Consider the following 14,612-nt stretch of genomic DNA (forward strand, 5'->3'; position numbering starts at 1 on the left):
CAGGATGTAGCCGCATGACCTCAGGATGTAGCCACAGGTTCAGGATGTGCCATAACCGCTGGAGAGGGACGCTTTGACTGCTTGCCACTTTTTCTGTGGTCTCGGCTGTTTTGGGTGGCACTGGAGGGACCGTGCAGTGCCATCCAACATGCTTGGGCCTTCTGCCACCAGTGGGCACCGCAGGACATTAATTGTACAGTCGACCACAATAATAAAATATTCGTTCCGTTTCAGATTGACTGGACCTTGGGTTAGATTGTTTTAGTAGTGGTGCCCTCTTGGAGGGGGTGCTGGAGGTACTGATCTCTTTCTGGTGATACTAGGGTTCCCAGTGCCACCTGTACTAACCAAACTAAATTAGGAATGGCCACAGGACACCCTGAAGCACTTCACAGCCAATGAAGGACTTTTGGAAATGTAGTCGCTGTTATAATATAGGCAAACGTGACTGCCAATTTGTGCAGAGTAAGGTCCCACACATAGCAGTGGAAGAAGTGACAGGCTAATCTTCTTTTGATACGAACATATGAATTAGGAGCAGGAGTAGGCCATTCAGCCCCTTCAAGCCTACTCCGCCATTTAATAAGATCATGGCTGATCTGATTGTGGCCTCAACTCCACTTTTCCACCTACCACTGATACCCTTTGATTCCCTTCTTAGTCAAGAATTTATCTACCTCTGCCTTAAAATTATTCAATGACCCTGCCTCCACCGGTGTCTGAGGAAGAGAGTTCCAAAGACTCACAACCCTCAGAGAAAGAATTTCCTCTCATCTCCATCTTAAAAGGGTGACCCCTTATTTTTAAACTGTGTCCCCTAGTTTTAGTCTCTCCCACAAGGGGAATCATCCTTTCAACATCCACCTGTCAAGTCCCCTCAAGACCTTGTTTGTTTCAATAAAATCGCCTCTCATTCTTCTAAACTCCAGTGGATACAGACCCAACCTGTCCAATCTTTCATCATAAGATAACGCCCCCATCCCAGGCATCAGTCAAGTGAAACTTCTCTGAACTGTCTCTAATGTATTTATATCCTTTCTTAAATAAGGAGACCAAAACTGTACACAGTACTCCAGATGTGGTCTCACCAATACCCAATAATCTGTAGCAAAACATCCCTACTTTTATACGAACATACGAATTAAGAACAGGAGTAGGCCACTCTAAAGGCCGGCTCAGGTCTGCAAATGAGACCCGACCTGAGCCCGACAGAAGCCCATCCGACCCCAGTCCTTCCATTTTTTCCCGTGCCCGACCCGACCATCTGTTTTTCACTTTGTTCCTTACCTGCACAAGCGCAAAATAACTGTAGCAAAACCACCTTTAAAGTCCAAAAAGTAAATTAACATTAAAGTCACTGACCTGAGGTGGTGATAGAGCGTGTCCGATCCGGTCCAACCCAACCCGAGCCTGAATGCCGGACCCGGAAGTGCGACCTGATCCAACACATGTCGTTGGGTCCCATTGCGTTCGGGTCAGGTAGCAGGCCTTTAGGCTACTCAGCCCCTTGAGCCTGCTACGCCATTCAATAAGATCATGGCTGAACTGATTACTCCACATTTCCACCTACCCCTAATAACCTTTCGCTTATCAAGAATCTATCTACCTCTGCCTTAAAAATATTTAAAGACTCTGCTTCCACTGCCTTTTGAGGAAGAGAATTCCAAAGACTCATGAGCTTCTGAGTGAAAAGATTTCTCCTCATCTCTGTCTTAAATGGGTGACCACTTGTTTTTAAATAGTGACCCCTAGTTCTAGATTCTCCTTTCTAGAAACATCCTTTCCACATCCACCTGTCAAGACCCCTCAGAATCTTATATGTTTCAATCAAGTTGCGACTTGCATTCCATTCCCCGTGCAATAAACGACAACATCCCATTTGCCTTCCTAATCACTTGCTGTATCTGCATGCCAGCCTTTTGTGAATCATGGACCAGGACGCCGAGATCCCTCTGTACCTCAGAGGTCTGCAATCTCTCTCCATTTAAATAATATGCTGCTTTACTATTCTTCCCGTCAAAGTTGATAAGTTCACATTTTCCCACATTATACTCCATTTGCCGAATGTTTGCCCACTCACTCAACCTATCTATATCCCTTTGTAGCCTCCTTATGTTCTCTTCACAACTTACTTTCCTACCTAGCTTTGTGTCATCAGAAAATTTAACAACCATACCTTCTGTCCCTTCATCCAAGTCATTGATACAAATTGTAAATGTTTTTAGCTGAAGGATAAATAGTGGTCAGGACACAGGGAGAAGCCCCTTGCTTTCCTTAAATAGCGCCATGGGATATTTTACATCCTCGAGAGGGTAGACTGGGCCACAACTTAACATCTCATCTGAAAGATGACACCTCTAACAGTGTCATAAAATGATGAAGGGGTTCGATAGGGTAGGTGTAATGGTTATTTCTTCACTTACAGGGGTGGGTGGGGGGGGCCACCAAAACTAGGGGCTATAAATGTAAGTCACTAATGAATACAATGGGGAATTCAGGATCTGAGAAGGAATGGGTTAGAGTGGATGAATGAGTGAAGGGCTGAATCCTTGGAGTTTAAGAAAAGACAAGAGGCTTGTGTAGATTTGGGTTTATAGAGAGTTAACATTTGCTGAGGGGAAAAATGTTGAAAGCGAAAACCAAGCTTTTTGGAGACAGTTTTAGCAGTGGAGCCGAGGTGATGAATTCAATTAATGACAGAGCAGGTAGTGAGAGCAAGAATATTGATCAATGAAGAGGGATTAAAGATGGAATTGCCAAATTTGTAGCTGTCGGTTTTTCTTGCAAAACATGACAAAACTAAAACTAAAGATGTGAAGGAAAAGAACTTTCATTGCCTCATTGAATGGGGTCTGGAGGGAATTAGGATCTAATGGCTCAACCATTTCGCTGAAATCACTGTAGGCTATGAGTACAATGAAGCAAGGTGAAAAATGTGAGCAGAATCAACAGCGAAAAAAAAATTAAAAACTTGCATTTATGTAGGACCTTTCATGACCATAGACCATCCCAATGGCAGTCATTGTTGTAATGTAGGGAAACATGATAGCTAATTTGCGCACAGCAAGGTCCCACAAACTGAAATGTGATAATAACCAGATAATCTATTTAGATAATCACAAATTGAAAACAGTACATTTTACACTAGATGCAGAAATCAACAAGCGCATGGGTAAGGCTTCCACTGCTATGTTCAGACTGGCCAAGAGAGTGTGGGAAAATGGCGCACTGACACGGAACACAAAAGTCCGAGTGTATCAGGCCTGTGTCCTCAGTACCTTGCTCTACGGCAGCGAGGCCTGGACAACGTATGCCAGCCAAGAGCGACGTCTCAATTCATTCCATCTTCGCTGCCTTCGGAGAATACTTGGCATCAGGTGGCAGGACTATATCTCCAACACAGAAGTCCTTGAAGCGGCCAACATCCCCAGCTTATACACACTACTGAGTCAGCGGCGCTTGAGATGGCTTGGCCATGTGAGCCGCATGGAAGATGGCAGGATCCCCAAAGACACATTGTACAGCGAGCTCGCCACTGGTATCAGACCCACCGGCCGTCCATGTCTCCGTTATAAAGACGTCTGCAAACGCGACATGAAATCGTGTGACATTGATCACAAGTCGTGGGAGTCAGTTGCCAGCATTCGCCAGAGCTGGCGGGCAGCCATAAAGACAGGGCTAAATTGTGGCGAGTCGAAGAGACTTAGTAGTTGGCAGGAAAAAAGACAGAGGCGCAAGGGGAGAGCCAACTGTGCAACAGCCCCAACAAACAAATTTCTCTGCAGCACCTGTGGAAGAGCCTGTTACTCCAGAATTGGCCTTTATAGCCACTCCAGGCGCTGCTTCACAAACCACTGACCACCTCCAGGCGCGTATCCATTGTCTCTCGAGATAAGGAGGCCCAAAAGACATTTTACACTTAAAATTTATCAAATCCTAAAACAATCAAATTTTGACAAGATAAGTATATTCAGAAACAAAACAGGTAATCACCACTCCAGGATGCAGTAGGATTGTCAGCTCTATTCTTGGGCATATTCGTGGAGGTGCCATCATATGGTCGCCTGCCTTTAATTACCCCTTCCCAAATGTCTGTCGTGTACGTCCATCCTCATGGCGGACAGCCTTCGTACACCAATCATTACCCGATTGGCTGATAAAAGAAAAAGACTTGCATTTCTATAGCACCTCTCACAACCACCAGACATCTCAAAGCACTTTACAGCCAATGAAGTACTTTTGAAGTGTAGTCGCTGTTGTAATGTAGCCAGTCTGCAGACAGCAAACAGCAATGACCATCTGTTTTTGTGATGTTGCTTGAGGGATAAGTATTGGCCTGGACACTGGGGATAACTCCCCTGCTCTTCTTTGAAATAGTGCTATGGAATCCTTTGCATCCACCACAGGCAAACCCTCAGTTTAACATCTCAAAGACAGTATCGCCAACAATGCAACACTCCCTCAGGACTGCGCTGGAGTGTCGGCCTTGATTTCTGTGCTCAAGCCCTGGAATGGGACTTGAATCCAGATCCTTGTGACTTGGAGGCAAATGTGCAACCAACTGAGCCACAGCGCTGACACCTGTAGTCACTTTTTCCACACTGCAACCCCCATGCCCAATTTTTATTACAACTAATGCACAAAAATCCTCGAAGTTTTTTTTTTCAAATCACTTTGGAAAAAACACAAACGGCCCTATAATTTGTCTCCCCAATTATCTGCAGCAGTGTCCTGCAGATTAGTCTTTCACACCTGGGGACTCCAGAGTCACCCTGGAAGGTTGGCAACCCTGGACTGCTGCAGCTAGGGGACTAGGAACTATTATTCCCCACTTCCAGTCGGAGCGGATTCGAGGCTGGACTGATTTCCGGTACGTCGCTGTTACCGGTCCGTCCATGATGGGGCGTGAGGAGTTGCTGCTGTTGGCGGTTAGGGCCGTGAACCGGCTGCTCCGGGAGCACCGGCTCCACGCCGTCTTGGCGGCCGTCAAGGGATTCCGCAACGGGGTCGTGTGAGTGTGGGGAACCGGGGAGGGAGACGGTCAAGCCTGCAGAATCCCCGGGAATGGGGCAGTGATGGGTGGAGCTGGTTTACTCCTGGCCTCGGACCCCCAGTGATGGGTGGAGCTGGTTTATTCCTGGCCTCGGACCCCCAGTGATGGGTGGAGCTGGTTTACTCCTGGCCTCGGACCCCCAGTGATGGGTGGAGCTGGTTTATTCCTGGCCTCGGACCCCCAGCGATGGGTGGAGCTGGTTTATTCCTGGCCTCGGACCCCCAGCGATGGGTGGAGCTGGTTTATTCCTGGTGTTGGACCCCCAGGGGTGGGTGGAGCTGGTTTATTCCTGGCCTCAGACCCCCAGCGATGGGTGGAGCTGGTTTATTCCTGGCGGACCCCCAGCGATGGGTGGAGCTGGTTTATTCCTGGCCTCGGACCCCCAGCGATGGGTGGAGCTGGTTTATTCCTGGCCTCGGACCCCCAGTGATGGGTGGAACTGGTTTATTCCTGGCCTCGGACCCCAGCGATGGGTGGAGCTGGTTTATTCCTGGCCTCGGACCCCCAGCGATGGGTGGAGCTGGTTTACTCCTGGCGCCGGACCCCCAGCGATGGGTGGAGCTGGTTTATTAATGGCGTCGGACCTCCAGCGATGGGTGGAGCTGGTTTATTCCTGGCCTCGGACCCCCAGCGATGGGTGGAGCTGGTTTATTCCTGGCCTCGGACCCCCAGCGATGGGTGGAGCTGGTTTATTCCTGGCCTCGGACCCCCAGTGATGGGTGGAGCTGGTTTATTCCTGGCCTCGGACCCCCAGCGATGGGTGGAGCTGGTTTATTCCTGGCCTCGGACCCCCAGCGATGGTTGGAGCTGGTTTACCCCTGGCCTCGGACCCCCAGCGATGGGTGGAGCTGGTTTATCCTTGGCCTCGGACCCCCAGCGATAGGTGGAGCTGGTTTACCCCTGGCCTCGGACCCCCAGCGATGGATGGAGCTGGTTTACACCTGGCCTCGGACCCCCAGCGATGGGTGGAGCTGGTTTATTCCTGGCCTCGGGCCCCCAGTGATAGGTGGAGCTGGTTTATTCCTGGCCTCGGACCCCCATCGATGGGTGGAGCTGGTTTATTCCTGGCCTCGGACCCCCATCGATGGGTGGAGCTGGTTTATTCCTGGCCTCGGACCCCCAGTGATGGGTGGAGCTGGTTTATTCCTGGCCTCGGACCCCCATTGATGGTTGGAGCTGATTTATTCCTGGCCTCGAACCCCCAGTGATGGGTGGAGCTGGTTTACTCCTGGCCTCGGACCCCCAGTGATGGGTGGAGCTGGTTTATTTTTGGCCTCGGACCCCCAGCGATGGATGGAGCTGGTTTATTCCTGGCCTCGGACCCCCAGCGATGGGTGGAGGTCATTTACTCCTGGCCTCGGACCCCCAGTGATGGATGGAGCTGGTTTATTCCTGGCCTCGGACCCCCAGCGATGGGTGGAGCTGGTTTATTCCTGGCCTCATATCCACTGTAATGGATGGTATGTCACAGAGATGTAATTAGACTAAAATGTACACTACGATATTAGGAGGGATCACCATGTGGCTGGTTTTTAAAGGAGGGAAGGGAGATCATGAAGAAGAGGGTTTAAAGAATTGCAGAGTATGGGGACTAGTTTGCTGATCGGGAGGGATGATCAAGCTAGGTTTTTTAGTTTTTTTATTCATTCTTGGGATATGTGTTTCGCTGGCAAGGCTAACATTTATTGCCCATCCCTAGTTGCCTTTGAGAAGATGGTAGTGAGCTGCCTTCTTGCTGCAGTCCATGTGGGGTAGGTATACCCACAGTAGTGTTCGGAAGGGAGTTCCAGGATTTTGACCCAACGACAGTGAAGGAACGGCGATTTAGTTTCAAGCCAGGATGGTGTGTGGCTTGGAGGGGAACTTGCAGGTGGTGGTGTTCCCATGCGTCTGCTGCACCTGTCCTTCTAGGTGGGAGAGATAATGGGTTTGGAAGGTGCTGTTGAAGGCACCTTGTCGAGTTGCTGCAGTGTATCTCGTAGATGGTACACACTACTACCATTATGTGCCAGTGGTGAAGGGAGTAAATGTTGAAGGTGGTGAAAGGGGTGCCAGTCAAGCGGGCTGCTTTGTCCTGGATGGTGTCGAGCTTGTTGAGTGTTGTTGGAGCTGCACCCATCCAGGCAAGTGGAGAGTATTCCATCACACTCCTTGCTCATGCCTGTACTAGCTTAGCATCGTCTGGGGATCAAACACACCATCACCCTGGTGTTTATGGCTCCATGACATATGGGATAAACCTGTTATGCCATTGAGGGAGCAGGCTGTATTTTTTGTTTATAAATCAAGTTTAAATTATGTTAAATGTGGCAGTGTTTTGGAAGAATCATTTCTCATGAATTAATGAACTCTGCTTTCCCATTCATTGGCAGTTGGGTTGTCATGGGAATGGTAGGTAGATTAACAGTCTCTGTGGGTTTATTTATTAAAGTAGAATGTGACTGGGGGGGAAAATGGCATGGCAGAACTCTGTAAAGCTGCTGAAGAATGTGAACTAATCTGAGGTAAATCTCCTCAGCAGCTGAAATCTTGCTGGATTGAATTTGTGGTCTCCATGTTCAGATATCAGAGCAAGTGGGTCATGCTGGAAGCTGCAAGACCTTGTAGTATTAATCGCTAGGCTTTTGTTTTAGTATGTGGTACCGTATTCTGCAGGAGATTTTACCTGTGTGCTGCTATATTTTAAGGTAGCAACAGGCTTCTAAATTCATCAGTTCAGTTTGTTTCTGTGATTGCTACAACCAGTTTCAACCATGACTCAGTTAGTAGCACTTCTGCCTCTGAGTTAGAAGGTTCTGGCTTCAAGTCCCACTTGAGGGACTTGGGCACAAAATCTAGCCTGACACTCCCAGTGCAGTACTGTGGGAGTGCTGCAGTGTCAGAGATCCTGTCTTTCGGATGAGATATTAAACTGCAACCCCGTTTGCCCTCTCAGGTGGACATAAAAGATTCCATAGTACTATTTCGAACAACAGCAAGGGGGTTCTCCCTTGTGTCATAGAAATCATAGAAAGTTTAATGCACAGAACAAGGCCACTTGACCCATTGTGTCTGTGCTGGCCGAAAAACGATCCACCCATTATAATCTCACCCTTCCAGCATTTGGTCCATAGCCCTGCTCATTAAGGCACTTGAGGTGCATATCCAGACTCTTTTTGAATGAGTTGAGGGTTTCTGCCTCAACTACCCTTTCAGGCAGTGAGTTCCAGACCCCCACCACCCTCTGGGTGAAAATGTTTTTCCTCATCTCCCCTCTAATTTTTCTACTAATCACTTTAAATCCAAGCCTCCTAGTCACTGACCTCTCTGCTCAGGTGAATAGGTCCTGGCCAGTATTTATCCCTCAACCATTATCTGGTCCTTATCACATTGCTGTTTGTGGGAGCTTGCTGTGCACAAATTTGCTGCTGCGTTTCCTACATTGCAACAGTGACTGCACTTCAAAAGTACTTCAGTGGCTATGGGACATTAATGGCACTATATAAATGCAAGTCTTTCTTTCAATGGGTGACTTGTAACCTCAAACTCTGTTGAAGCTAGTGTTGGGCAGCTCAAGTGTGCACAAATTCTAAAGGGTAATATAAACTGTAACATAATTATATCATTTAAGCATATGCAATAGAACAATTTTGCATTCCCCATTACACTTTATTAAAATCTGAATGACAGTGCTGAAGTACTTAATGCAAATCTGGATGTGCAGGAATCATATTCCTAACGAGATTGATTTGGAGACTGATCGCTCTGTTAGCTGTAAAGAGACTGGAACTCATTAACAGGAACTGCAGACTTTATTTACTATTCACTACCTCCCTCTGTCCTAACAATGTCCTGTCCCTCCCAAGCCAATACCTTTTCTCCTTTATTCCCCCTCAGTCTGGTGTCAACATGACTAACAATTGTCTGACTGGTAGAAGTGGGTTTGGTGGGGGTGGGGGATGGGTGCAGCTGGAGTGTTTAGTCAGTGTGTACAAACCCCAAGTTTCAATTATGAATTTGTTCAAATAAAAATTAGTGCAGATCCAGTTGTTAAGAATTAGATTTATTTTTAACTTTTCTGAAGTCAGCTGAAACACAATATCTATGTGTGTGTCAGTTTTTTGTTGTTGTTAAGGGAATGACAGCTTTAAGTGGCTCTCACAAACCGGGTATGTGTGAGACACCCCACTTGCATTTTGGGATCGTCTTTCATCGGTTCCTTTTTCTTTTGCGGTGACGGATTGTGGGGTTGGCTCATTTTATTTCTCATCCCTTCCCTTCCCCTAGTTGTTGATTATGTGCAGCAGTCGGACATTCCTGGTGAGATGGTTGTCCCGGGATCAGGGCTGGCTTCTGTCAGAGGCCCTCTTGGGTGGTGTGGCAGGAGCAGAGATGGATCTACAATTCTGGATATAGTCAACAATGGTGTGTGAAGAAATTAGGGGCCCCCGACAGCTATAGTAGGTGAGTAATTCTGGAGGAAGGTAGTTGAGAATCGAGCCAGTACAATGAGTACTTTTTATAAATGCATTCTTGGGAAATGGTTGTTTCTGCAAAAGTCTCCTTCATGCTTCACAGTGGCTTTCAGGTCCTGTTGGGTTTGTGTGCACATATTGAGTTATGCACCTTTTTTTTTAAAGGTATGGAGCCAAAATCCGAGCCCCACATGCTCTTGTGATGACTTTCCTGTTCAAAAGTGGAAGGTAAGGGCTGCTTGTGTACTGTCTGTATATGTTATCGTTATCATTGCTCGGCCCATTTCCAATTGTGAAGCGGTGTTTTAAAATTGCCAGTGATTCAAAGGGATTTGATATCTCACAAAAATATTGATTTATTTTCTGTGTCTGTTGTGGCTCAGTTGGTAGCACTCTCGCCTCTGATTCAGGAAGGTGGTGGGTTCAAGTCCCACTCCAGGGTTTGAACACAAAAATCAAGGCTGACACTCCAGTACAGTACTGAGGGAGTGCTGCACCGTTGGCGGTGCCATCCTTCGGATGCGTTGTTAAACTGAGGTCCCATCTACTCTCTCGGGTGGATGTAAAAGATCCCATGGCACTATTTTGAAGAAGAGCAGAGGAGTTATCCTCTGTGTCCTGGCCAATATTTATCTCTCAATCAACATCACAGAAACATCTGGTCACTATCATTGTTTTTGGGAGCTTGCTATGTGTGAATTGGCTGCCACATTTCCTATGTTAAACAGTGAATATGCTTCAAAGAGTATTTCTTAGCTGTTAAATGATTTGGGACGCCCTGTGGTCATAAAAGCTATATAAATGCAAGTCTTTTATTTTTATTTCATTCTGGTGCATATAACTCTGCCAGAGCCTAAATGTTGATCACAGACATTGAATCTGCTCTGGACAATAGCCCCGCACAGGTGCTGGGTGCACCATGCACACGAGTGACCACTGTTTTGCTCTAAGCAGTGTGACTGTGCAGCATCCTGGAAGTTCCTGCGAAGGCCGAGCACAAGTCGGCCCCTTTTAGTTACTGTGCATAAAAATTTAAATTTCCCACATGCTTAAATGAATAGGCCATGCATAACAAAAAAAAATTCTAAGTGCTGTTGCTAGGGACCAGCACTTTTTAAAATATAGGATGGCTTAAGATTCTTCATGATGGTCAGGTAACTGTGAGTCACTTATACACTGCAGCACTTGCAGGTAATGTGTTTGTGTGTACAAGTCCCCATGGGAAGGGTGGGGAGTGTTTGCCGTCCTGCTCTGAGGTGCGGTACCAGTGCTGCAACCCACAGGGAGCAGGAAGTTCAGGGCAAGAGCCAGCCCAGAACATGAGCGGGTCATCCCACTGAAAAGTGGCATAGACACGAGATTGTCACCATCCCGCCCATATCCTAGGATAGGATTAGATTAGGATACAAGAAATAAGGAGAACTGAAGGGGCTGGGTGGGGATCGGAGAGAAAATATTAGAAACAATCCTAATGTTTTGTTATGCATTCAGTCTCATAGACAAACTGAAAGCCATTGCTCAAGCTACATACACTCATTCCCGAAACCTGGCCATCTTCGTCTTCTTGTACAAGGGACTGCTGGCAGCACAGCACTGGCTGCAGGGTGAGAAGGCGCAGTTCCACTCATTTTTGGCAGCTTGTATGGGGGGCTGGTTCGTGTTTGGAGACAACAACCACATAAACAGCCAGGTAAAAGAAAAAAAACCTTCTGTTTCTATGTTTTCTTCCTACGTCTGTAGAAGTGAGACGGGCCTGCACTTGGGCCCCTTTGCAATTTGTCTTTGGAACAGGGTATAAGGAGGTATGAGCATAGTCTCATCTCGTGCATTACCCTCCTTTTCCTAAAGGTGGCGTCTTGTGCTGCCACAGTTCTATCAGCTGTTGCATCTCATCCAATTGGCCATTTATATCTGAATGTTTAACTATGCATGGGTATATTTTATATAATAGATATATGGGAATTACTGGATTGCTCTACAGTCAGCTGGCATGGCCTCAATGGGCCAAAAGGCCTACTGTGCTGTTATGACTGTATTAATAAAAAATTATGGCCAATATATATCATTCAACCAACATCACTGAAAACAGATTGTCTGGTCATTATCTCATTGCTATTTGTCTGCAACAGCGACTACATTTCAAAAACACTTAATTGGGTGTAAAGTGCTTTGGAATGTCCTGAGGCTGTGAAAGGTGCTATATAAATGCAAGTCTGTCGTAATGGCTTAACGAGTGCTGCCATTAGCGTTGATGAGGCTTGCTTGTGGTTTTTTTTTCATATTCAGTAGCTGTAAGATTCTGATGAACCTGGCCTGTAAAAGACACACCTGAGGACTTTTACACTAGTTGGACAATTTCCCGGTTTCACAAGCTGTAGCCGTTGGGTTTCAGTGCCTGAAAATCTGTTAATTGATGAGCTGGACATGGGATTTTATACATCCTGCGATCTTTCCTTTTTCAATTCCTGACGGGCCTTCTCTACCATGGCTCCCAGTATCGCCTTCAGTGCTGAGGAGAGGGGTTCATTTGTTAAGCTAGTCAGTGAATGTAGTTGCTGGAGGGTCTCACACATGAGCCTGATTCTGTTCTCATTGAGTGCCCAGTTTAGAGAGGATGGCTGTAGTGATTGGGATCCTTACTGGATTTGTACTCTAACAGGAATCAGCACCTTGAGGGAAGAAGGGAATATTGGTTGAATGGTGAATTAGTAAGGAAAATGGCAATGTGTGGTGGTTGGGGAAGGGGGGCGAAATAGTTGTGTAGTGCTGTTGTATAACATTTTATTCATTCTGGGACAATTTAGTAGACTCTTGTTCAGATGCATTTGGATCTGTTGGATGAGATTTTGGAACCTAAATTAAATTTGCTGCCTAGGGGGTGTGATTTCAGGAGAATCTTTGCATTCCGTTCAAAATAAAATTGTTTCCTTGGTTGCCAAAATGGTGGCTAAATCCAGGCCCTGTATGTCTGTTGTAAGATATCCTTCTTTTGATAACCACTGCCATCTAACTCTCTGTTTCCCTACAGATAAATATGTACCTGTTGTCTCGAGTTCTTTTTGCTGTTTCACGACTGGCTGTTGAAAAGGGTTACTTTCCCGAGACAAAGCGAGACCCGTTCCCTCTGTTCGCCACGTTGGTGTGGGGTGTCGTCTTGTGGCTATTTGAGCACCACCCGCACACACTGCAGCCATCGCTCCAGTCTTCCATGACCTACCTCTATGACGACAGCAACATCTGGCACGATATATTGGACTTTCTCATTTATAACAAAAAGAGTACTGGTAAATGAGTAGGCTTTTGGTTTGAAGAAAAGCAACTTTTTAGCAGAATGATATGTCCATTAATTTTCTCTTCTGTCCTGAAGACGCCAGTTACTGTAAGTGATTTAACACTAGGTGCGGTTTGACCACATGCTCTCAGGAGTCCCTGATATTTGGCAGTGATATATCTGTGACGTTGGAAGCAGTCATTCTGTGTGTTTTTGTAAATAACATTTCTCTTTCAAAAAGTGAACTAAGCTCGATGAACAATGAGGTCCCTTGTCCTCGATTTAAGGTGGTTACCAATCAATTGGAGTATTCCCACGGCCTAGTTGAAGAGGAGGGCAAGAGCTTTGGTTAGGTTGATGTCTTGCATCTTAACTTTCTTGAACGTTGCTTTACAAATCAGTCAGCGCTAATGTGATCACAGATGGATCAGGTGGGCTTATTTTTACCTCGGCTTTTTTAAAACCCTCCCAAATCCACTGTGGAATGCTTTGGTCTGCCAGAGGCTGACAAGTTGGTGGGATGGGGGAAGAATGTTGAACAGCTTTATTGGGTCCAGACTCTTCCTACAAGAACTCTGGTGTTGTTTTTGGTCAACTGAGCTGAGCTTTTATCGGAGAGAAACCTTCCTGTCTCTCTGGGAGCTCTTTGTGGCACGAGAGAATTGATTACTGATGGGAGGATTAGTCTTTGTGGTCTAACAGAACTGTGTTTTTACCCTCTTGTATTCTCATCCTCTAGATATAAAGGCCAGAATTCTATTAGACGTTTTGATTATTTTCTGTATCTGTTCATGAAATTTTATTGATCTATGTCAATTTGAGGTCATCCAAAACTGTAGGGTTGTATTCTCTGGAATTCAGAAGGTTAAGGGGTGATTTTGATTGAAGTTTTCAAGATGTTAAGGGGAACAGATAGGGTAGATAGAGAAAAGCCATTTCCTTTGTTTGGGGAGTTTGGGACTAGAGGGCATAGTCAAAGAATTGGAGCCAGATCTTTCAGGCGTGAAATTAGGAAACAGTTCTAGACACAGAGGTGATCTATTGATACATACAAAATTCTTACAGGGCTTGACAAGGTTGATGCAGGGAAGGATGTTTCCCCTGGCTGGGATGGGATCTTGAACCAGGGGTCACAGTCTCAGAATAACAGGTAGGCCATTTAGGACTGAGATGAGGGGGAATTTCTTCACTGAGGGTGATGAATCTTTGGAATTCTCTACCCCAGAGGGCTGTGGAGGCTCAGTCATTGAGTATGTTCAAGTCGGAGATCAATAGATTTCCAGATATTAAAGCTATCAAGGGATATGGGATAGTGTGGGAAAGTGGAATTGAGGTAGAAGATCAGCCATGATCTAGTTGAATGGCAGAGCAGGTTTGATGGGCCAAATGGCCTACTCCTGCTCCTATTTCCTATGTACAAAGGATGGCAGAAGTTTGGAACTCTCTTCCGCAAATGGCAATTGTTGCTAGATCGATTGTTAATCTTAACCTGAGATTGATTGACTTTTGTTAAGCAAAGGTATTAAGAGATATGGGGCAAAGGTGGGTGCATGGAGTTAGGTCGCAAATCAGCCATGATCTCATTGAAGGGCAAAACAGGCTCGAGGGGCTAAATGTCTGATTTCTGTTCCAATAAATTGTGTACATCTCCCATCATTTTTAATCCAGCCTGCATTTTTTAATTGGCTGAAAATAACCTATTAAGTTAACTGTGCTGATATCTGGAAATACAGACAGCTAGAGAGCAAATAAGCTAGAAAACAAATAACTAATGAGCCAACAGAGTTTCAATATTTAAAACTTGTTCCATTCTTTTTGGCATGTTCTTTTCTGA

The 14,612-nt window shown here is 46.0% G+C and overlaps 1 protein-coding gene across 1 annotated transcript; it reads left to right on the plus strand.

The window, feature by feature from the left end:
- Positions 1-4,882: 4,882 nt before the first annotated feature.
- Positions 4,883-12,804, plus strand: pxmp4 (peroxisomal membrane protein 4). The gene is made up of 4 exons (XM_068048586.1): positions 4,883-5,011; positions 9,673-9,735; positions 10,999-11,197; positions 12,536-12,804. Exons 1-4 carry the CDS (start codon positions 4,896-4,898, stop codon positions 12,797-12,799), a joined length of 642 nt encoding a protein of 213 aa, XP_067904687.1. The 5' UTR covers positions 4,883-4,895; the 3' UTR covers positions 12,800-12,804.
- Positions 12,805-14,612: the final 1,808 nt, after the last annotated feature.

This window comes from Heterodontus francisci, chromosome 16, assembly GCF_036365525.1.
Source record: "Heterodontus francisci isolate sHetFra1 chromosome 16, sHetFra1.hap1, whole genome shotgun sequence".
Lineage (NCBI taxonomy): Eukaryota > Metazoa > Chordata > Chondrichthyes > Heterodontiformes > Heterodontidae > Heterodontus > Heterodontus francisci.

Coding starts and splice junctions, on each gene's coding strand:
- pxmp4 (XM_068048586.1), top strand. CDS start 4,896: ATGATGGGGCGTGAGGAGTTGCTGCTGTTGGCGGTTAGGGCCGTGAAC. Junction 5,012..9,672: donor GGATTCCGCAACGGGGTCGT/GTGAGTGTGGGG, acceptor TTTTTTTTAAAG/GTATGGAGCCAAAATCCGAG. Junction 9,736..10,998: donor TTCCTGTTCAAAAGTGGAAG/GTAAGGGCTGCT, acceptor TTATGCATTCAG/TCTCATAGACAAACTGAAAG.